Genomic DNA, 22911 nt, shown 5'->3' with positions numbered 1-22911 from the left:
TTTAAATATTATCTTAGATCTTTTCTATTCCTTCTCTTGTAGAACTTTGTAAATTAATTGCTGAACATAGAAAGCTACAGGAAATATGGAAGAGATTTTGTCTTTTCTTATAACGAATGCAACATTGATATCCCTGATAGCTAAATAATAAACAATAATGCAACAACATTTCTCATCTGCATCAAATCAGAGCTCACGGAAAGGGTGGTGGGTGTATGGAACAAGCTTCCAGATGAGGTAGTTGAGGCTGGGACAATCGCAATTTAAGAAACAGTTCGACAGGTACATGGAGAGGTCAGGTTTGGAGGGATATGGACCAAGTGCAGGAGAGGTCAGGTTTGGAGGGATATGGACCAAGCAGGGACTAGTGTGGCTGGGACATGTTGGCCGGTGTGGGCAGGTTGGGCCGAAGGGCCTGTTTCCACACTGTATCACTCCATGACTCTATGACTCTACTTTATTAAAGATAGAACAGCTGTTTTCTTTAGTTTGCCTCTTCCCATGTAAGTGATGTAAGTGGTGAAATTCAGTGCATGGGATTTAATAATACAGCAGTTAAATTACTAGACTCACATCCAGAAGCATCAGCTACTGTTCCAGCAACATTAATTCAAATTCCACCACCACTTTCAAATTTAAAGAACACACTTGCAGTTTGGGCAAAGAAAAAAATAAAGATAGTGTAGATGCAAGGAACTGTGGATGCTGCTTGAGAGGAAGAAAAAAAGACACAAAGATCGAGTCAGTGTCGATCAGCGACCCCCGAAAACTAGTGCTATCCTACACACACTAGGGACAATTTACAATTTTACTGAAACCAATTAACCTACAAAACAAACCTGTACGTCTTTGGAGTGTGGGAGGAAACCGGAGCACCCGGGGAAAATCCATGCAAGTCACGGGGAAAACGTACACACCCCGTACAGACGGCACCTGTGGTCAGGATCGAATCCAGGTCTCTGGCGCTGTAAGGCTGCAATTCCACCGCTGCGCCACTGTGCCCAACTGGAGTAACTCGGCGGGCTTAGGCTACATCTCTAGAGAACATGGATAGGTGACGGTAGGGAACGAGACCTTTCTTCAGACTAATTTTGGTTGGGGGGGTGGCGGGTGAGTGTTAGGAAAGAGGGTTGGTGGCAGGAGAAAACCTGGCGAGTGATAGGTGTATACAGGTGGGGTGGGGTTTATATAGTTCATTGACATAAGAAATTCGTCATTTGTCCCACTGAGTGACTGCAGTCCTACACTGCAGTTGTACCGGGCCCTGGTGAGACCGCACCTGGAGTACTGTGTGCAGTTTTGGTCTCCAAATTTGAGGAAGGATATTCTTGCTATTGAGGGCGTGCAGCGTAGGTTCACTAGGTTAATTCCCGGAATGGTGGGACTGTCGTATGTTGAAAGGCTGGAGCAATTAGGCTTGTATACACTGGAATTTAGAAGGATGAGGGGGGATCTTATTGAAACATATAAGATAATTAGGGGATTGGACACAGTAGAGGCATGAAACATGTTCCCAATGTTGGGGAGTCCAGAACAAGGGGCCACAGTTTAAGAATAAGGGGTAGGCCATTTAGAACAGAGATGAGGAAGAACTTTTTCAGCCAGAGAGTGGTGACGGTGTGGAATTCTCTGCCTCAGAAGGCAGTGGAGGCCAGTTCGTTGGATGCTTTCAAGAGAGAGCTGGATAGAGCTCTTAAGGATAGCGGAGTGAGGGGGTATGGGGAGAAGGCAGGAACGGGATTGAGAGTGATCAGCCATGATCGCATTGAATGGCGGTGCTGGCTTAAAGGGCTGAATGGCCTACTCCTGCACCTATTGTCTATTGTCTATTGTCTACACTGTAATCTGCTTGACTCTTAACTGCCACACACTTGGCAATTGGTCTCATTGAATGGAGATGGACACAAAAAGCTGGAGTAACTCAGCGGGACAGGCAGCATCTCTGGAGAGAAGGAATGGGTGGCGTTTCGGGTTGAGACCCTTCTTCATACCGAAGGGTCTTGACCCGAAACGTCACCCATTCCTTTTCTCCAGAGATGCTGCCTGTCCCGCTGAGTTACTCCAGCTTTTTGTGTCTATCTTCGGTTTAAACCAGCATCTGCAGTTCCTTCTTGCTCATTAAATGGAGAGGTGGCATAATGATTTGAGAGCACCTCGCAAGTTTGTAATCACAAACAGGCCACATGGCAAGTTTCCAGTTTGGCAGCTACAAACTATTGTGCCGTTGCATTTGGAAGAATTATTTTTATTAGTTAAAGCCAAGTGATTAATTTTGCACCTCTAAGTAATACACAAACAGAAGCAAGGACATCTAGTTCCTCAGGCCCATTTTACAATTCAGTAAATTAATGGTTGATCTGACACCTAATTCTCTTTGCTTGTCTTTTACCCATATCTCTTAATGCATCTGGTTAACAAAAATCTCTTAGTCATTCTTCACGAGCATCTTCAACCTCTCACTTCAATAGTCTTCTGTCTCCATTTGCTTCAAGGAAAGCCTTATCGTTCTTCCAAGGAAGGCTTAGGAAGTTCAGCATGTCCCCAATAACTCCCACCAGCTTCCACAGATGCGCCATCAAACGCATTTTATCGGGATGCATTACAGCACGGTGTGGGAACAGCTGCATCCAAGACCGCAAGAAATCGTAAAGACATGCGGACGCAACCCAGGCTATCACATGAACCAAACTCCCTTCCATTGACTCCATTTACACCTCACGCCGCCTCAGAAAGGCCAGCAGCATAACCAAGGATGAGTCTCATCCCAGTCACTCCCTCATCTCCTCTCTCCCATCAGGCAAGGGGTATAGTAGCGTGTAATTGCACACACCTCCAGATTCAAGGACAGTTTCTTCCCAGCTGTTATCAGGCAACTAAACCATTCTATCAACAGCTGGAGAGCAGTCCTGACCTACCTTCTACTTCATTGGAGACCCTCGGACTTTCTTCAATCGGACTCTACAGGACTTTATCTTGCACTAAATGCTATTCCCTTTGCCATGTAATCTGTACACTGTGGATGGCTCGATTGTAACCGTGTATCGTCTTTCCGCTGACTGAGCACCCAACAAAGGATCTTCACTGTACCTCGGTACACGTGACAATAAAGTAAACTAAACTGAACATTCCAGTCCCCAAGTAAAATGGAGAGACCTGTCTCAATGACTACCGCCCGGTAGCTTTAACATTGATTACAATGAAGGGCTTTGCAAGGGGTAGTAACAGCCCACAATTGCACCAGTCTACTGGACAATCGAGATCCCTTGCAATTTGCATTCATGAAAATTAGGAGGACTTTCTTGGACTGCATTCAGCCCTGGAACATCTTGATGACAAGTGATGACCAGTGCACCGATGTCAGGATGCTAATCATTGACTACAGCTCAGCTTTCAACACCATAACACCGAATAAGCTCACACCTACACTTCTGGACCTTGGACTTGGAACCTCCATCTGCAACCATGTTTGCGGACATCTTGATTTATTCACAAAATGCTGGAGTAACCCAGCAGGTCAGGCAGCATCTCGGGAGAGAAGGAATGGGTGACGTTTCGGGTCGAGACCCTTCTTCAGACTGATGCCAGGGGGGCGGGACAAAGGAAGGATATAGGTGGAGACAGGAAGATAGAGGGAGATCTGGGAAAGAGGAGGGGAAGGGAGGGACAGAGGAACTATCTAAAGTTGGAGAAGTCGATGTTCATACCACCGGGCTGCAAACTGCCCAGGGGAAATATGAGGTGCTGTTCCTCCAATTTCCGGTGGGCCTCACTATGGCACTGGAGGAGGCCCATAACAGAAAGGTCAGACTGGGAATGGGAGGGGGAGTTGAAGTGCTCGGCCACCGGGAGATCAGTTTGGTTAATGCGGACTGAGCGCAGGTGTTCAGCGAAGCGATCGCCGAGTCTGCGCTTGGTTTCGCCGATGTAAATGAGTTGACATCTAGAGCAACGGATGCAATAGATGAGGTTGGAGGAGGTGCAGGTGAACCTTTGTCTCACCTGGAAAGACTGTTTGGGTCCTTGGATGGAGATGAGGGGGGAGGTAAAGGGATAGGTGTTGCATCTCCTGCGGACATCTTGACCAGCAGAGCTCATCCGGTCAGAATTGGTCAGAACATTTCCTGCACCCTGACCCTCCACACTGACGCTCCTCAGGGACTGTGGGATCAGCTCCTTGCTCAACCTCCTGCACGTGAATGACTGTGCGGCCTGCTGCAATGCCAACTCCATCTTCACACTCACCGATGAGACCACTGTTGTCGCCAAGATCGATGATGACAAAGTACGGGAAATTGGTGGAGAACTTTTAGTCATGATGTCAGGACAATAACCTGGCCCTTAAATAGACACAAAAAGCTGGAATAACGGACAGCATCTCTGGAGAAAAGGAGTAGGTGATGTTTCAGGTCGAGATCCTTCTTCTTGAGTATGAAGAAGGGTCTCGGCCCGAAACGTCAACTATTCCTTTTCTCCAGAGATGCTGTCTGACCCGCTAAGTTACCCCAGTTTTTTGTGTCTATCTTCGGTTTAAACCAGTATCTGCATTTCCTTCCTACACAACCTAGCCCTTAATGACAGCAACATGAAAAAGTTGGTTCTTGACCCAAGGGAGCGAGGGAGTGAACACAAAACCTGTCCTCATCAACGGAGCTGCTGTAAAGATAGACGGCAGCCTCAGGTTCTCAGGCATCAATATCACCAGCAACCTGGCTTCTTCACACTGTTGTGGGGATCATGAAAGCACTTCAGCATATTTACTTTCTTAGGTATCCGAGTACGTTTGCCATATCCATAAGGGTTCTCTTGAACGAATACAGATGCGCTGTTGAAACTATTGTGACAGGATGTATCTCAGCCTGGTATGGTGGCTGCTCTCCTCTTGAGCACCTGAGCCTGCAGAGAGTGGTGATCGCGGCCTAATCCATCATCGGCCCCTTCACTTCCTTTTATCCGGTCTATCTTCGTGACGCGTTGCAACAGGAGGGCGTAAAGTATCATCAAGGACACCTGCCACCCTAGCCATCCCCATTTCCCTCTGCTACCTTCAGCAAATACAACAGAAATATTATCCTGAAGATAGACACAAAACGCCGGAGTAACTCGGCGGGGCTGGCAGCATCACTGTGTAGAAGGAATGGGTGACGTTTCGGGCGAGACCCTTCTACGGACTGAGAAAGTAGATATGCTTGAGTGCTTTCATGATCACCACAACAGTGAGAAAGGTCCAGGTTTAAACCAGCATCTGCACTTCCTTCCTACAACAAAAATATTATCCTATCCACCCTCTGCACTTATGGCCGTTTCTATAATCAGTGGTCATACTGTGAATCCAAATTTATATCCCAGGAAGAAAGCTAACAAAAATTGTAGGAAGGAACTGTAAATGCTGGTTTAAACCGTAGATAAATCCAAAAAGTGACAAATAGCCTTTGTGTTAAATACCACTAAGTCAATAGACAATAGACAATAGACAATAGGTGCAGGAGGAGGCCATTTGGCCCTTCGAGCCAGCACCGCCTTTCAACGTGATCATGGCTGATCATCCACAATCAGTACCCTGTTCCTGCCTTCTCCCCGTACCACCTGACTCCGCTATACACTGTATACAAGTGCGGTAATGTCTTTGTAGACAATGTCAGAAACATCAGCAACATTAAAATGAAACCTGGGTATTAAAGAGTGAAGCAATTCTTCACACAGCACTGAAGAAATGGCTAACTTAGTTCCAGAGAATAAGAGCCATTGAGGTTAGCTCATTGGAACATTTTTTAATTGAAATACGTAGATTTTATTCGGCGGAGATATTAGGGGTTAGAGAACCACGGTGGGTAAATGGAATGAAGAGATGGCTCAGGGTGATAAAATTGAAATCAAAGAATGCTAGATGACCTGAAAGATCGATTCCTGTTCCAATGTTCCAAGGAGAAAATTGAATTTCTAATGAGTGAGATATCTAGACTTCACTGCAAGGTTTTTTACTCCTAAATTTCAATATCGCTATAGAAAATGAGCTCCACTCTGAAAATGGAATGAGAAAATGACTATTATAAACATTCTGGAAGGACTAATCAGGTTCGGGTAGCATTTGCACAAGAATGATTAATGCTTGGATTTTTTTGTATTGTTCCAATTATGCTAATCTTTGCTTAAAACAACAAATGATTCATTAATATGACAGCTCCTTACAGTTTTGAAAACAGCCAGGGTAATTGATTTTGGAATTCTTTTGAATATATTTAATATTTAACTATTGGTTGAGGTCCCTTTTAGTGCGAGATTGAAGCAAAATATAATTTTTCTTTTCTTTTGAATTTCATAACACAATGTGGCCACTAATCAATCTCGTTCCACGAGGAGGAAGGTTTCCAGTTCTAGTTATTTTTTCTAGTTATTTTTCTTATGGATATTTATCTAAATAAGAGCACAGATACTATAACCTGTTGTAGGTTAATTGGCTTTTGTAAAAATTGTAGATTGTCCCTCGTGTGCAGGATAGTGTTAGTGTACGGGGATCTTCGCTGGTTGGTGGGGACTTGATGGGCCGAAGGGCCTGCTTCCATGCTGTATCTCTAAAAGTCTAAAAAGTAAAAAGTACTGAAAAAGTACCACGCTAGTTCTCTGTTATCCCACTTTCTCATCCATTCCCGACAGACACGGAGGGCAATTTACAGAGGGTAATTAACCCACCGCACATCTTTGGGATGTGGGAGGAAACATGAGCATCGGGAAGAAACCCACGCAGTCACAGGGAGGACGTGCAAACTCTGGGGATTGACGATCGGACCTGGCTCTGTGAGGCAACAGCTGTATTAGCTGTGCCACAGTGCCACGAATTTGCCTTGAAAGCGTTCAGAAATGCCCTGCTTCGTTCACTTACTCTGCCATTGGGCTCTGCTTTACTGGGTAGCTTGCTTGCCAACATATTGCAACGGCTAGGATTATTGTTGGTGTCTTTAATACATAACAAGCTTTTCATTACAACCAGCCAGAAGCCTAAAGAAGCCTTCTTAGAAGTATCTAAAATTATGAGAGGCGTAGATAGGGTAGAGAGTCAGAACCTTTTTTCGCCCAGGGTGGAAATGTCCAACAATAGACGGCATAGCTATGTGAAAGGGAGAAAGGTTAATGGAGGTGCAGGGCAGGCTTTTAAGACCATAAGACAGAGGAGGAGAATGAGGCCATTCAGCCCATCAAGAATACTCTGCCATTCAACCATGGCTGATCTATTTTTCCCGCTCAACCCCATTCTCCTGCCTTCTTCTTGTAACCTTCGAAACCCTTACTTATCAAGAATCTATCAATGTGTAGGAAAGAACTGCAGATGCTGGTTTAAATCGAAGGTAGACACAAAATGCTGGAGTAAGTCATCAGGCCAGGCAGCATCTCCGGAGAGGAGGAATGGGTGACGTTTCGGGTCGAGACCCTTCTTCAGACTGACGTTTCCGGTCGAGACCCTTCTTCAGACTGACGTTTCCGGTCGAGACCCTTCTTCAGTCTAAAGAAGGGTCTTGACTCGAAATGTCGCCCAAGAATCTATCAATGTCTTCTTTAAAAATACCCAATGACTTGGCCTTCACAGCCATCCATGGCAATGGATTCCACAGATTCACCATCCTCTAGCTACACAGAAAGATTTTAAACAGTGACTGGTGGGGGCCTGAGACTCATTATCAGAAGTGGTGGTAGAGGCAGATACAATAGTGGCATTTAAGAGACTTTTAGAATGGCCCATGGATATGCAGGGAATGGAGGGATATGGGTCATGTGCAGGTAGACTTGGCATCATGTTCGCCACAGACATTGTGGGCTGAAGGGCCTGTTCCTGTGCTGTTCTATGTCCTATACTCTTACACCGTACGATTACGAGCAGCCCGGTCGCGAATGACGCGAGGACCATATCATCCTCAGGAAAGCTAAACCATAAGGAGCACGGAGCCCCTTGAGAAAAGCGACTCACGCAGTTCTCGGAAGATTGTCACTGTGAATATAAGCCCCAGACTCAAACACTCACTCTCTGGGCTCTTAGATGACGCACGTTCCCATGTGGCGAGCATACGCGCTGGAAACACCTGAGAAACCACACTGCTTGCGCAAGGAGCCAAACACCTGAACATTTAAACCCACGGCTCGCTCAGCCAAAGCTAATCAAATCTTCGCCAGAATCGTTTCGTGCAGTTGTGGAAGCATTTAACAAAGACTGACAGATGGTGAGATGGGGGGGGGGGGGGAAGAAATGTTAAATTCTGCTCTACAGTTGCGAAAACCCAAAAAATAAATAAAATGGATATATGCACAAGTGTGATTAAAAACAATTGCGGCAAAGAATTTTAATTACCATTCCAAACAATAATGTCAGTGTTTTGTAGTCGATCCACTCCACGACTGTCACCATGCTTGGCCTCTGCAATAAAAGAACAGAATTAATGATTCAACTTGTGAATCCATTTAGCGATTTTATTTCATTGTTCGACAGGCTCCACTTTTCTCTGCATTCCCGTTCTGTTCAGATGAAAGTCAATTTTTAGAGAGTTCCATTACAAAGGGGCAGAAACAAAGCTTCAATTCACTAATACCAATTAAAGCACATCAATTAAATTATTCATGGCATTTACACTGGAGTCCGCATTTAAAAAGTAAAATGACGAGTTGTTGTGACAGAACTCCTTTAAAATACGAGCAAAGTTTCGGACTTGCTCTCACTGCCTCCCTTAATTAATCGTAAAGAGATATTGAACAGCCTGAGGTCGTTTCTCAGACAGCAGGGTGATAGCGGAGTCAGGGGGTATGGGGAGAAAGCAGGAACGGGGTACTGATTGAGAATGATCAGCCATGATCACATTGAATGGCGGTGCTGGCTCGAAGGGCCGAATGGCCTACTCCTGCACCTATTGTCTATTGTCTATTGTTTGGCCCTTCTGGTGCTCTGGCTTCCTCCCACACTCCAAAGACGCACAGGTTTGTAGGTTAATTGACTTGGTAAGATTGTAAATTTATCCCTAGTGTGTGTGTGTGTGTGTGTGTGTGTGTGTGTGTGTGTGTGTGTGTGTAGGATAGTGTGAGTGTGCGGGGATCGCTGGTCGACACAGACGCGGTGGGCCGAAGGGCCTGTTTCCGCGCTGTATCTCGAGAAAAAAAAACAAGAAAATATTTCTGGATTGAATTCCGTTTGCTATTTTCGTCACAATTTATAGGCTTTGAGGGCCACCAATATTTTCCTGTGGTCCAAAGAGCTTCTCTGCACTGACCACCAGTCTCCAATCTTTGCAAGCTTTTCAATCATCTTGCCTGAACTAGAGCCTTAACCATGACATAAGTTAAGTGATCAAATACCGATCCTTTGTAACCCACAAGTCTTCCAACCGCAAAAAAAACAGCTTCCTTTTGTTTCTTGTCACTAAGCCGGTTTTAGACAATAGACAATAGACAATAGGTGCAGGAGTAGGCCATTCGGCCCTTCGAGCCAGCACCGCCATTCAATGTGATCATGGCTGATCATTCTCAATCAGTACCCCATTCCTGCCTTCTACCCATACCCCCTGACTCTGCTATCCTTAAGAGCTCTATCTAGCTTTATCTTGAATGCATTCAGAGACTTGGCCTCCACTGCCTTCTGAGGCAGAGAATTCCACAGATTCACAACTCTCTGACTGAAAAAGTTTTTCCTCATCTCCGTTCTAAATGGCCTACCCCTTATTCTTAAACTGTGGCCCCTGGTTCTGGACTCCCCCAACATTGGGAACATGTTTCCTGCCTCTAACGTGTCCAACCCCTTAATAATCTTATATGTTTCGATAAGATCCCCTCTCATCCTTCTAAATTCCTTGTAGCTCCGAGTAAAATATGGATTATTTAAAGGTCAAAGCATTAGAAGACATTCAGGAAGGAAATTCAAAAGGGTTAGAAGTGGATAAACCACCCTCATCAACTCTCCTTGTTATCTCCTTAACAAATTCAATCGTTTAAGAATCATTTAGATAGGTTCATAGATAGGCCAGGTTTAGAGGTATATGGACCAAAAGCAGGCAGGTGGGACTAGTGTAGATGGGGCATGTTGGTTGATTGGGCAGCTGTTTCCATGCTGTGTGACTCTATGACTATGACTCTAGGTTAACCAGACACAGCCCCCCCCCCCCCCCCCCCCCCCCCACCCTTAACAAATCCATCTTGACTTACCTCCACTATATTTCCCATGCTGTAGGCACACCACATTGTCCATAACTTTCATGGACAGAATCTGTGCCATTGTAAAATAATGTTTACGACTCTCAAAACTGAGTCCAATAGTCTGCCCTGTACCAAGGTTAATATAACTGTACTGTTTATTGGTTTGTCCCCTTTTAGCCTTTTTGACCAACAGTACAATTGCCACTACTTCAATAACCAGATGGTTGGCATCAGATGAGTGGCATTCCTAGGACCAGAGGTCATAGCCTCAGTATTAAAGGACGCTCCTTTGGAAAGGAGGTGAGGGGTTGGACACGTTAGAGGCAGGAAACATGTTCCCAATGTTGGGGGAGTCCAGAACAAGGGGCCACAGTTTAAGAATAAGGGGTAGGTCATTTAGAACTGAGATGAGGAAAAACTTTTTCAGTCAGAGAGTTGTGAATCTGTGGAATTCTCTGCCTCAGAAGGCAGTGGAGGCCAATTCTCTGAATGCATTCAAGAGAGAGCTAGATAGAGCTCTTAAGGATAGCGGAGTCAGGGGGTATGGGGGGAAGGCAGGAACGGGGTACTGATTGAGAATGATCAGCCATGATCACATTGAATGGCGGTGCTGGCTCGAAGGGCTGAATGGCCTCCTCCTGCACCTATAGTCTATTGTCTATTGTCTATTGTGAAGAGGAACTTCTTTAGTCAGAGGGTAGTTAATCTGTGGAACTCATTGCCACAGTGGGCTGTGGAGGCCAAGTCAGTGGATATTTTTAAGGCAGAGATGGACAAATTCTTGATTAAAACGGGTGTCAAGGGTTATGGAGAGAAGGCAGAAAATGGTATTAGGGGGCAGAGATTGAATGGCGGAGTGGACTCAATCGACCGAATGGCCTAATTCTCCTCCTTTAACTTGTGAACATGTGAAGATAGTCAGAACCTCTACAATTTCACTGCTTGCGCTGTTCAACAGTAAGAGATATATTTAGTCTCAAGAAGGGACTCGACCCGAAAGGTCACCCATTCCTTCTCTCCAGAGATGCTGCCTGTCCCGCTGAGTTACCCCAGCTTTTTGTGTCTGTCTTCGGTTTAAGCCAGCATCTGCAGTTCCTTCCTACACAGTGATATATTTAACCTGGTCCTGAAAATGTATCTGCTTTCAAAGACTGCCACAGCCTTTAATAATTCCCTTGCTTTTTGCCATCCAGTTGTTCACACATTCCATCCTGAAGTACAACTTCAGCCTCATCCCACTCATTTGTTAAGACAACCACCAAGTTATCATTAAATCCTTGCCCACATCGTCCACCTTCACTCAAAGGGTTAGTTTTCTGGTCCATAACAGAGCCTACACTTTACTTCGCCATCCTCTAGCTCTCTTTCCAATTATAAAAACACCTCTGAATTTATTTTTGATTTTACAAGCTAGATCATATTGTGGACTTTCTTTGCTTTCCAACTTTCAATTTAAATTCATCCATTCCTTGTGGGGAGGTACTAAATTGCAGCAAGGCAAACTAGAATGTTATTAAGCAGGAGCTCGAGAGGGTACACTCCGGCAGCATTTATTGGGCTCGTCCAGATCTGACAAGTTGGAGTCATTTAAGTTCATAAGTTCATAATTGATAAGAGGAGAATTAAGCTTTTCGGCCAATCGAGTCAACTCCGCCATTCCCTCATGGCTGATCTGCCTTTCCTTCCCAACATAGGCTTGTATACACTGGAATTTAGAAGGATGAGAGGAGATCTTATCGAAACATATAAGATTATTAAGGGGTTGGACACGTTAGAGGCAGGAAACATGTTCCCAGTGTTGGGGGAGTCCAGAACAAGGGGCCACAGTTTAAGAATAAGGGGTAGGCCATTTAGAACTGAGATGAGGAAAAACTTTTTCAGTCAGAGAGTTGTGAATCTGTGGAATCCTCTGCCTCAGAAGGCAGTGGAGGCCAATTCTCTGAATGCATTCAAGAGAGAGCTGGATAGAGCTCTTAAGGATAGCGGAGTCAGGGGGTATGGGGAGAAGGCAGGAACGGGGTACTGATTGAGAATGATCAGCCATGATCACATTGAATGGCGGTGCTGGCTCGAAGGGCCGAATGGCCTCCTCCTGCACCTATTGTCTATTGTCTATTGTCTATAACATTCTCTTGCCTTCTCACCATAACCCTTGACACCCGTACCAATCAACAATCTATCTACCTCTGCCTTCAAAATATCGATTGAAATGGCCTCCACAGCCTTCTGTGGCAATGAAGTCCACAGATTCACCTCCCTCTGACTAAAGACCAGGTGATTGAAGTTCAAAACTGGCATGTTTTAGTACGGAAGAGGGATATGGATGGCAAGGAAAGAGAACCTTAGTTGATCAAAGAGGTTGTAAATCTGGTCAAAAAGAGAGAGGAAGCGCATGCAAAGTTTAAGAGGTTGGAATCAGAGGAATATAAACAAAGGAGGAAAAAACTCAAGCAGGTGATTAGAACGGCCAAAAGGGGCCATCAAATGATGTTGGATTAAAGAAAGTCTTTTCATGCCTTTACTAAAAACAAGATAACCAGGGAGAAGGGGGCAGCACGGTGGCGCAGCGGTAGGCCAGCGATCCCCGCACATTAACACTATTCACTTTCATATCAAGCCAATTAACCTACAACCTTGAACATATTTGGAGTGTGGGAAGAAACCGAAGATCTCAGATCCACACGGTCACGGGGAGAACGTACAAATTCCGTACAGACATCCCCCACAGTCAGGATTAAACCCGGGTCTCTGGCGCTGCAAGCGCTGTAAGCCAGCAACTCTACCGCTGCGCCACCGTGCCGCCCTTATATTATTTTCCAACAATTAAAACTGATTTTCGATAAGGTGCCCAATGCAAAATCCCCAGGTATTTTCACTTGCAGCCTCAAACATATCAAGTGAGTTGTACAGAGATGTACAAAGTGCTGTTGGAGAGATTAGCACTCTTCAGCATTCTGCACCTCAGCTAACAGTGATTGCAGCACAGACGAACACAGGTAAAAAACACAAAAGTTGCCCTATGGGATACCTTAACTGTTTTCCTCATTGCCAATGCATATGCTTTAAATATTCTCATTAAAATAGCAGTGGGAAGCATTAAATAAACTGTTCGGTATTTACCTTCCATTAACCTACAGTGTAATTTTAATTAAACCTTTACTTTCTAAACAGATCTCCGGAAAGATTCAAGATTAAAGGTCACTTACATCGCCAATGACAGCAAGGGCGGCTAACGCTGCCAGAGAACCCAACATGGCGGCCAGTGATCTATGAACAATCTGAAAGCACAGCAAACAAGAGGACAATCATCATTTAATCAACTATAATTTGTTAGCACAAGTTTTCAGTTTAGTTTATCGTCACATGTTCCGAGAGACAGTGAAAAGCTTTTGTTGCATGCTATCCAGTCAGCAGAAAGAAAATAGACAATAGACAATAGACAATAGGTGCAGGAGTAGGCCATTCGGCCCTTCGACCCAGCACCGTCATTCAATGTGATCATGCTGATCATTCTCAATCAGTACCCCATTCCTGCCTTCTCCCCATAAAATACATGATTACAATCGAGCCATTTACAGTGCACAGATACATGATAAAGGCAATAACGTTTGGTGCGAGGCAAAGTCCCATTAATGATAGTCACCAATTTGGTAGCTAGATAGTAGCTCAGGACTGCTTTCTGGTTGTGGTAGGATGATTCAGTTGCCTGATAACGTCTGTGAAGAAACTGTCCCTGAAAGGAACTGCAGATGGCGACATTTTTAGCAAAACACAAAGTGCTGGAGTAACTCAGAGGGATAGGCAGCCTCTGTGTTGGGAATGGGCAGGCGAAGAAGGGTTCCGACCCGAAACATCACCTATTCCTGTTCTCCAGAGATGCTGCCTGACCCGCTGAGGTACTCCAGCATTTTGTGTCTGTCGAGGCAATGTTTTGGATCACCTCTTAAGGATAGCAGAGTCAGGGGGTATGGGGAGAAGGCAGGAACGGGGTACTGATTGAGAATGATCAGCCATGATCACATTGAATGGTGGTGCTGGCTCGAAGGGCCGAATGGCCTCCTCCTGCACCTGTTGACTATTGTCTATTGTCTATCCCTTCTTCCGACTCAGTCAGCCGGCATCCTGATTCATACTCTGAAGGTAGTCTATGTGACTGAGTCAGAAGAAGGGTCCCAACCCGAAACATTGCCTGTCCATCCCCTCCACAGATGTTGCCTGACCAGCTGAGTTCCTCCAGCACTTGATGATTTATAGGCTTCAACTCTAAGCCACGTCTGAAGAAGGGTCTCGACCCGAAACGTCATCCATTCCCTCTCTCCTAGATGCTGCCTGACCTGCTGAGTTACTCCAGCATTTTGTGATACCTTCAATTCTAAGGCACTCTTAATTTAAGAGTCCAAGCACAGTTATCTGAGCAGAGGAGATCAGAAGCTAAGGAGAAAGATGATTGAAGGTCATGGGTTCCCATTGTCACCTTCCATTCTCAACCGCTCCACGACACACTGGTCAACCTGAGGAGCACCTTTAGCAACAGACTGGTCCCACCAAGATGCAGAACAGAACGCCACAGGAGATCCTTCAATCCTGTAGCTATCAAACTGTACAACTCTTCCCCCTTCTGTTATGGGGTAGACTGACTCCCCCTCTCCCCAACCCCCCCCCCAATCTTTGCACATTCCCAATCCTAGACTTTCCACTTGTCACTTTAATTTCATGTTTCATTTACCTTGTTGTGTCTTATGATCGTGGGCAGACCAATTTCCCCCCCTGGGCTAAATAAAATTCCATCGTATTGTATGGCATACTTGTCAGATTCCACTCTGGTACTCTTGTGTTCCAAATCATCGGCTTCCCAGCTGCCTCCACCTTCACCGTCCCCTCCCACCCGTCTGGCTCCATCTGTCTTTTATGTTATCTGCCTCCTTCTATCATCCATCTCTTTGCCCGCCCATCTCCACCTGACTCCATCTGCCCATCATTGTTCAACCCTCTAGAGTCCACCACTGGCCTCTCCACCGTTCCTCCCTCCCCTCTTAATACTGGTGCTCTCCCCTCTTCCTTCCCCGTCTCGATGCAGGGTTTCAACCTGAATTGTTAACAATTTGTTGCCCCCCCCCCACAGATGCTGGTTGACCAGCAGATTGCTTTTTGCTCTAGATTCCAGCATCTGCAGTCTCATATATCTCCATTCAAAGGCTATATTTCATAGACCCATTTAAAAAAATATTACATCAAGAGTCAAGAGTGTTTTATTGTCAACTGTCCCAAAATGGAACATTGAAATTCTTATTTGCAGCAGCACAACAGATTTGTGAACATAATACTCGTAAACACCCGAAGGAACAAAAATTCACATAACATATATCATACATACACACATATATAAACCTATATATGTTTACTAGACAAAGTGGACCCGTTGGGCCCAAACCTCTCCTGCATTGGTGCAGCACCCTGTCCTCCCCCCCTCCCCTCTCTCCTCAACCCCTACCTCCCCTCTCCCCCACTCCCCCCTTCCCCCCTCCCTCCTCCCCTCCCCTCCTTTTAAACTTTAAAATGTGAATAACTTAAAAAATATAACACCGATTTCAATAAAACTATTTGCATTATCACTAAAGTGACAATGGTGAGTAAGGTGGGCCTAAAATTGTCGCGCTACCGTGTACCGTTTTGGTTGAACTTCAGTCACAAACAAGATAACAAATGAGAGTTTTAGTATATAGATATATGTATAACAAGACAATAGACAATAGACAATAGACAATAGGTGCAGGAGTAGGCCATTCAGCCCTTCGAGCCAGCACCGCCATTCAATGCGATCATGGCTGATCACTCTCAATCAGTACCCCGTTCCTGCCTTCTCCCCATACCCCCTAACTCCGCTATCCTTAAGAGCTCTATCCAGCTCTCTCTTGAAAGCATCCAACGAACTGGCCTCCACTGCCTTCTGAGGCAGAGAATTCCACACCTTCACCACCCTCTGACTGAAAAAGTTCTTCCTCATCTCCGTTCTAAATGGCCTACCCCTTATTCTTAAACTGTGGCCCCTTGTTCTGGACTCCCCCAACATTGGGAACATGTTATCTGCCTCTAATGTGTCCAATCCCCTAATTATCTTATATGTTTCAATAAGATCCCCCCTCATCCTTCTAAATTCCAGTGTATACAAGCCCAATCGCTCCAGCCTTTCAACATACGACAGTCCCGCCATTCCGGGAATTAACCTATTGAACCTACGCTGCACGCCCTCCATAGCAAGAATATCCTTCCTCAAATTTGGAGACCAAAACTGCACACAGTACTCCAGGTGCGGTCTCACCAGGGCCCGGTACAACTGTAGAAGGACCTCTTTGCTTAAGACAAACAATAATAGTGCAAAGACAAATGCAATGCCCCCAAGTCTATGTAATTCGGAGCTTATTTCGAGGTTTCTAGAGACGAATAGTCTGATGGTGTAGGGAAGAAGTTCCTTCTGAACCTGGACGTTATGAGTTTCAGGCTCCCAAACCTTCTTCCCGATGGCAGGAGTGAAATGAGAGCGTGGCTGGGGTGGTGTGGGTCTCTGATGAAGCTGGCTGCCTTTTTGAGGCAGTGACTCCTGTAAAACCCTTCGACGGTGGGGGGAGGTCAGTACCCGTAATGGACTGGGCAGTTTTCACAACTTTTGTGTTATCGAGACGGCCCTGGATTTATTTTTTACTGGGTAGATATTCATCCCTGGCATCTGCTGAAAGCTCAAATACATTGAAAGGAAATATTCAAACAAAAAACCCCTTACATTTCCTAAATGGCATTATGTTTATTTGCAAAACATTAGTGTTAACAAGGAAAAACAGGAGAGCAACAACAACCTTGTTAAATAAGACCAGCCAACAATAAGGCAGTCATTGATCTTCCAGCATTATTCCAGACTATTTATGGCACACTAAATATGGGTGTGCGGAATAGACAGAGAGAAGGATTAAGTAGAGCCTTTTGAGCTGGGAAGCGAACACCGGACTGACTGATTCGATTGATGAGTCCAATCGATATGCTGTAACCACTCGATCAGAGCAGGTAACACACATTGGCCAGAAATTTCCTCTGAGCTGGTGCCACCTTTCTGATGTAATTTTGCTGGAAGACTTGCCTGAGAAATGGGCAGACAGCCCATCCCACCCCTCCCCCTCCATGACACACTGGTCAACCCGAGGAGCACCTTCAGCAACAGACTGGTTCCACCAAGATGCAGCACGGAACGCCACAGGAGGGTCTCGACCCCGAAACGTCACCCATTCCTTCTCTCCCGAGATGCTGCCTGACCTGCTGAGTTACTCCAGCATTTTGTGTCCATCTCCGTTTTCCCTGTGGCTATCAAACTGTAAAAATCCTTCCCCTTCTGTCGTGGGGTATCGTACCGTAAATTCCCAACTCAGCTAGCATTCCCCATTATACTTGGTCAAGCCCTGAACGTGGGAATAGCTGAGAGAGGAGTTTCCTGGCCATCGTGATTTACTAGTTCCAGCTGGTGGAGCAAAATGTTAAAAAAAACATTTGTTTGAAATTATCCACGCTGAATCGGATTGCATACTGATTCTCCCCGCTTCCCCTCTATCGAGAAGACTGCTGCAGTACATTCATTATAAGCAGTGCCCACAGTAAAACACAAGATGCAAATGCAAATGTAGAGAGAGAGAGAGAAAAATAATGTCACACAGCCGTAAGAAATGTGAATAAAGGGGCTGTGATAGCAACGGGCTTATTGTTACTAATGAGGAGATTAGAAAATTGTGTTTAGAAACATAGAAACATAGAAAATAGATGCAGGAGTAGGCCATTCGGCCCTTCGAGCCTGCACCGCCATTCAATGTGATCATGGCTGATCATCCAGCTCAGTATCCTGTACCTGCCTTCTCTCCATACCCCCTGATCCCTTTAGCCACAAGGGCCACATCTAACTCCCTCTTAAATATAGCCAATGAACTGGCCTCAACTACCTTCTGTGGCAGAGAATTCCACAGATTCACCACTCTCTGTGTGAAGAAATGTTTTCTCATCTCGGTCCTAAAAGACTTCCCCCTTATCCTTAAGCTGTGACCCCTGGTTCTGGACTTTCCCAACATCGGGAACAATCTTCCCGCATCTAGCCTCTCCAACCCCTTAAGAATTTTGTAAGTTTCTATAAGATCCCCCCTCCGTCTTCTAAATTCCAGCGAGTATAAGCCTAGTCTAAGTAGACTTTCTTCATATGAAAGTCCTGCCATCCCAGGGATCAATCTGATGAACCTTCTCTGTACTCCCTCTAAGGCTAGAATGTCTTTCCTCAGATTAGGAGACCAAAACTGTACACAATACTCCAGGTGCGGTTTGCTTTCATCATTAACCAACAAAAATGTTTTACAGGTGATTGTGGCTACAGTTTGAGGTAATTAAGAGGAAAATGTATACTGTCAATATTATGACAAGTGTGCCAAGAAATCTAGAAACACACAGGGAACAACATGACCAGCATCTTTTAACAAGAGTTTGTCTGTGGACAACCATAGATTACTGACTTAATGCAGGATGTGTTATTAAATTGAAGCTACAAGATGGAAGACCTAAAAATTGAAACCCCGGGTCGTGCTGAGCCAGCGGGAAAGGGCATCGAGTACAAGAGTCGGGAAGTCAGGATGCAACTCTTTCGGACTTTGGTTAGGCTGCACTTGGAGCATTGCGTGCAGTTCTGGTCGCCTCATTATAGAAAGGTTGTGGAAGGTGTAGAGGAGGTTTAGCAAAATGCTGTCCGGATTAGGGGGGTATTAGATACGAGAAGAGACTGGACAGACTTGGATTGTTTGGGTGCTATCTGTGTGGAGTTTGCACATTCACCCCATGACCGCGTGTGTTTCCTCCGCTTCCCTCCCACATCCCAAAGACGAGTGGGTTTGTAGGTTAAATGGCCTCTGTAAATTGCCCCCAAGTGTGTAGGAAATGGATGAGAAAGTGAGATAACATAGAACTAGCGCAAATGCATGATTGATGGCCGGCTTGGACTCGGTGGGCCAAAGGGTGTCTTTCCATGCTTTCATTGAAAATCAATCAGCTTTCCACATCAGCAGTTCAGTGTCAGCAAACTAACATACTCAAAGAGAGATTCTTGATTAATACAGATGTCAGGGGTTATAGGGCGAAGGCTGGAGAATGGGGTTGAGAGGGAAAGATAGATCTGGTGCAGGCGTCTGTCTTATCCAAGTGTTCCAAGGATGAGTGTGGGGCCAGGGCGATGGCATCGTCCGTGGACCGGTTGTGGCGGTAGGCGAACATCCTTGATAGCTTTGCAGAGATCCAGAGCGGGCGTGCTTATACCGCTCGGGGTTGTTCGACTTGTAAGCAGCGGATCTGGCCTTAACCTGTGAATGTACCTCCATAAAAGGTTCATCCAAAAAAGGTGTCACTGGCACAGTTGACTTCCACCACCTCTGTGTGGAGGCCAATTCTCTGAATGCTTTCAAGAGAGAGCGAGATAGAGCTCTTAAGGATAGCGGAGTCAGAGGGTATGGGGAGAAGGCAGGAACGGGGTACTGATTGATAATGATCAGCCATGATCACATTGAATGGTGGTGCTGGCTCGAGGGTCGAATGGCCTACTCCTGCACCTATTGTCTATTGTCTATTGTCTCTGGATTTCAGAAGAGTGGGATATCAAGTGCGATCCCTCTTCCCAATCCTCATTGCAAAATGAATACCAAGGGTAAATGCATGATTTGAAAAGCTGGCAACATTGGTTTCCACCAACTCCAACAGAAGTTGAGATGGACGATAAGGCCCCCACACATTATCGGACACAAAAAGTTGGAGTACCTCAGCGGGTCAGGTTGTATCTCTTTTCTCCAGGGACGCTGCCTGGCCCGCTGAGTTACTCCAGCTTTTTGTGTCTATCTTCGGTGTAAACCAGCATCTGCAGTTCCTTCCTACATTACAGTCTTTAGTCAGAGGGTGGTGAATCTGTGGAATTGTTTGCCACAGAAGGCCATGGAGGCCAAGTCAATGGATATTTTTAAGGCAGAGTTAGTTAGATTCTTGATTAGTACGGGTGTCATAGGTTATGGGGAGAAGGCAGGAGAATGGGATTAGGAGGGAGCGATAGATCAGCCATGATTGAATGGCGGAGTAGACTAAATGGGTCGAATGGTCTATTTCTGCTCCTATTACTTATGACCTGATGACCCAATTATCAGTTTGCTTTCCTCGGACTATTGAGAAGATATGCCAGTGATGTTAAATTTTTGTTGGAGCCCATTTTACATTCACTTAGGTTGAAAGCTGATTTCACCAGCTCTGTCCAACATTGCAAATGATACAGACTGCAGTGTGGTTAAATGCCTAGCTTACAAAGTGCAGTTAATCATCTTTGACAGGCAGCGCAGTTCACAGTCTGATCCATTGTTGCTTCCTGCATTCAATTTCCACAAGCAAAGATTAACAATGTCAACATCAGCTGGGAAATCAAACAGCAGACCATCAGAAGAATGTTATTTTAGGGTAGACACTAAGAGCTGGAGTAACTCAGCAGGTCAGACAGCATCTCTGGAGAAAAGGAGTAGATAACGTTGGGACTATCCCAACGTTTAAGAAACAGTTAGACAGGTACATGGATAGGACAGGTTTGGAGTGATATGGGCCAAACGCAGGCAGATGGGACGAGTGTAGCTGGGACATGTTGGCCGGTGTGGGCAAGTTGGGCTGAAGGGCCTGTTTCCACACTGTATCGCTTTATGACTCTGACATCCTGTCAAGGCAATATCAAGTGTGCATGAATGAAACTCCAAACATAGCAACAAAAAGGGAGCATCATTTTAACGTGAAATTAGCTGAGAGATGATCTGAACTCACTTCACGCGTATTCCTTGACAAGGAACACCACAGGAGCAGTCAAATAATGACAGTACTTGTTTAGCCGCTGTTTATCATCATTATTCTTTGCCAATGACACAGGCTTTCATACTACACAGGAAAGTCCATATAATTTACAACATGGAAGGTCGCCATTTGACAACAGGTCTTCATTTTTCACCCATCTTCACCTCGCCTTATCTTCTCTCAATGTTTGTTAAACGTATCACCTATTTAGTCTCAGCTGGTGCATCAAGCAGGGATCTCCACTATTTCACTTCTCTCCAGGTCTCCAGTTTGAACTACAGTCTTGCATTGAATTTGAACATAGAACATACATCGGGCAACCCAGTGGCACAGCGGGTAGAGGTGCAGCCTCACAGCGCCGGAGACCCAGATCTGATTCTGACCTCGGGTGCCACCTGTGCGGAGTTTGCATGTTCCCCCGGTAACCACCTATATCTCACTGGTCCCTCCTGTTTCTCATATACTTTAGTTTTGTTTAGTTTAGAGATACAGTGAGAGAAGGTTCGCCAGATTGATTCCTGGGATGGCAGGACTTTCATATGAAGAAAGACTGGATAGACTCGGCTTGAACTCGCTGGAATTTAGAAGATTGAGGGGGGATCTTATAGAAACTTACAAAATTCTTAAGGGGTTGGACAGGCTAGATGCAGGAAGATTGTTCCCGATGTTGGGGAAGTCCAGAACAAGGGGTCACAGTTTAAGGATAAGGGGGAAGTCTTTTAGGACCGAGATGAGAACGTTTTTTTTCGCACAGAGAGTGGTGAATCTGTGGAATTCTCTGCCACAGAAGGTAGTTGATGCCAGTTCATTGGCTATATTTAAGAGGGAGTTAGATGTGGCCCTTGTGGCTAAAGGGATCAGGGGGTATGGAGAGAAGGCAGGTACGGGATACTGAGTTGGATGATCAGCCATGATCATATTGAATGGCGGTGCAGGCTCGAAGGGCCGAATGGCCTACTCCTGCACCTATTTTCTATGTTTCTATGTAAAACAGGTCCTTCAATCCACCGAGTCCACGCCAACCATCAATCAACCATTCACACTAGTTCTATGTTATTTCACTTCCTCATCCACTCCCTGCACACTAGCAGCAATTTTCTGCGCCAGCTAATCTACAAACCCAGTTGTGGGGGGAACTCCATGCTGCCTCGGCAAGAATGCCAGCATAATCAAGGACCAGTCCCACCCCGGTCACTCCCACTTCTCCCCTCTCCCATCAGGCTAGAGGTACAGATGTCGCAAAACCCATACCGCCAGATTCAGGAACAGTTTCTTCCCAGCTCTTATCAGGCAACTGAACAGTCCTCTCATCAACTGGAGTGTGGTGCTGACCTCCTATCTACCTCATTGGAGACCTTTGATCTATCTTTACTCAAATTTTATTGGACTCCAATGTTTTCTCTTGCATTGAATGTTTTATCCTTTATCCTTTATCTGTGCATTGTGAATGGCTTGATTGCATTTATGTATAGTTCTTTCTCCGACTGGATAGCACGCAAACAAAAACCTTTCACTGTAGCTTGGCACTCTTATGTTTAGAGATACAACATGGAAGCAGGCCCTTCAGCCCACCGAGTCCGTGCCGACCAGCGATCACCCCATACACTAGCATAATCCTACACACTAGCAACAATTTTTTTCACCAAAGCCAATTAACCTACAAACCTGTACATGTTTGGAGTGTGAGAGGAAACCAAAGCACCCAGAGAAAACCCACGCAGTCACAGGGAGAGCGTACAAACTCTGTACAGACAGCGCCTGCAGTCAGGATCAAACCCAGGTCTCTGGTGCTGTGAGTCAGCAGTTCTACCAGCTGCGCCACCTTGCTTTCTTGTTTACACTTGGAAAACATTATCCAGACGCATA

General features: G+C 45.4%; 1 protein-coding gene across 1 annotated transcript in view; it reads right to left on the bottom strand.

The window, feature by feature from the left end:
• The window catches only part of oca2 (oculocutaneous albinism II), a 337303-nt gene that overhangs the window by 203072 nt on the left and 111320 nt on the right, over positions 1-22911 (bottom strand). Inside the window, exons 10-11 of the mRNA XM_078402106.1 lie at positions 13371-13442; positions 8336-8401 (exon numbers count right to left, since the gene is read on the bottom strand). Of these exons, the coding sequence (XP_078258232.1) occupies positions 8336-8401; positions 13371-13442 (138 nt within the window). The remainder of the gene's footprint in view (positions 1-8335; positions 8402-13370; positions 13443-22911) is intronic.

Source organism: Rhinoraja longicauda, chromosome 7, assembly GCF_053455715.1.
Source record: "Rhinoraja longicauda isolate Sanriku21f chromosome 7, sRhiLon1.1, whole genome shotgun sequence".
Classification (NCBI taxonomy): Eukaryota; Metazoa; Chordata; class Chondrichthyes; order Rajiformes; family Arhynchobatidae; genus Rhinoraja; species Rhinoraja longicauda.
This window is presented reverse-complemented; position numbering and strand designations above follow the sequence as displayed.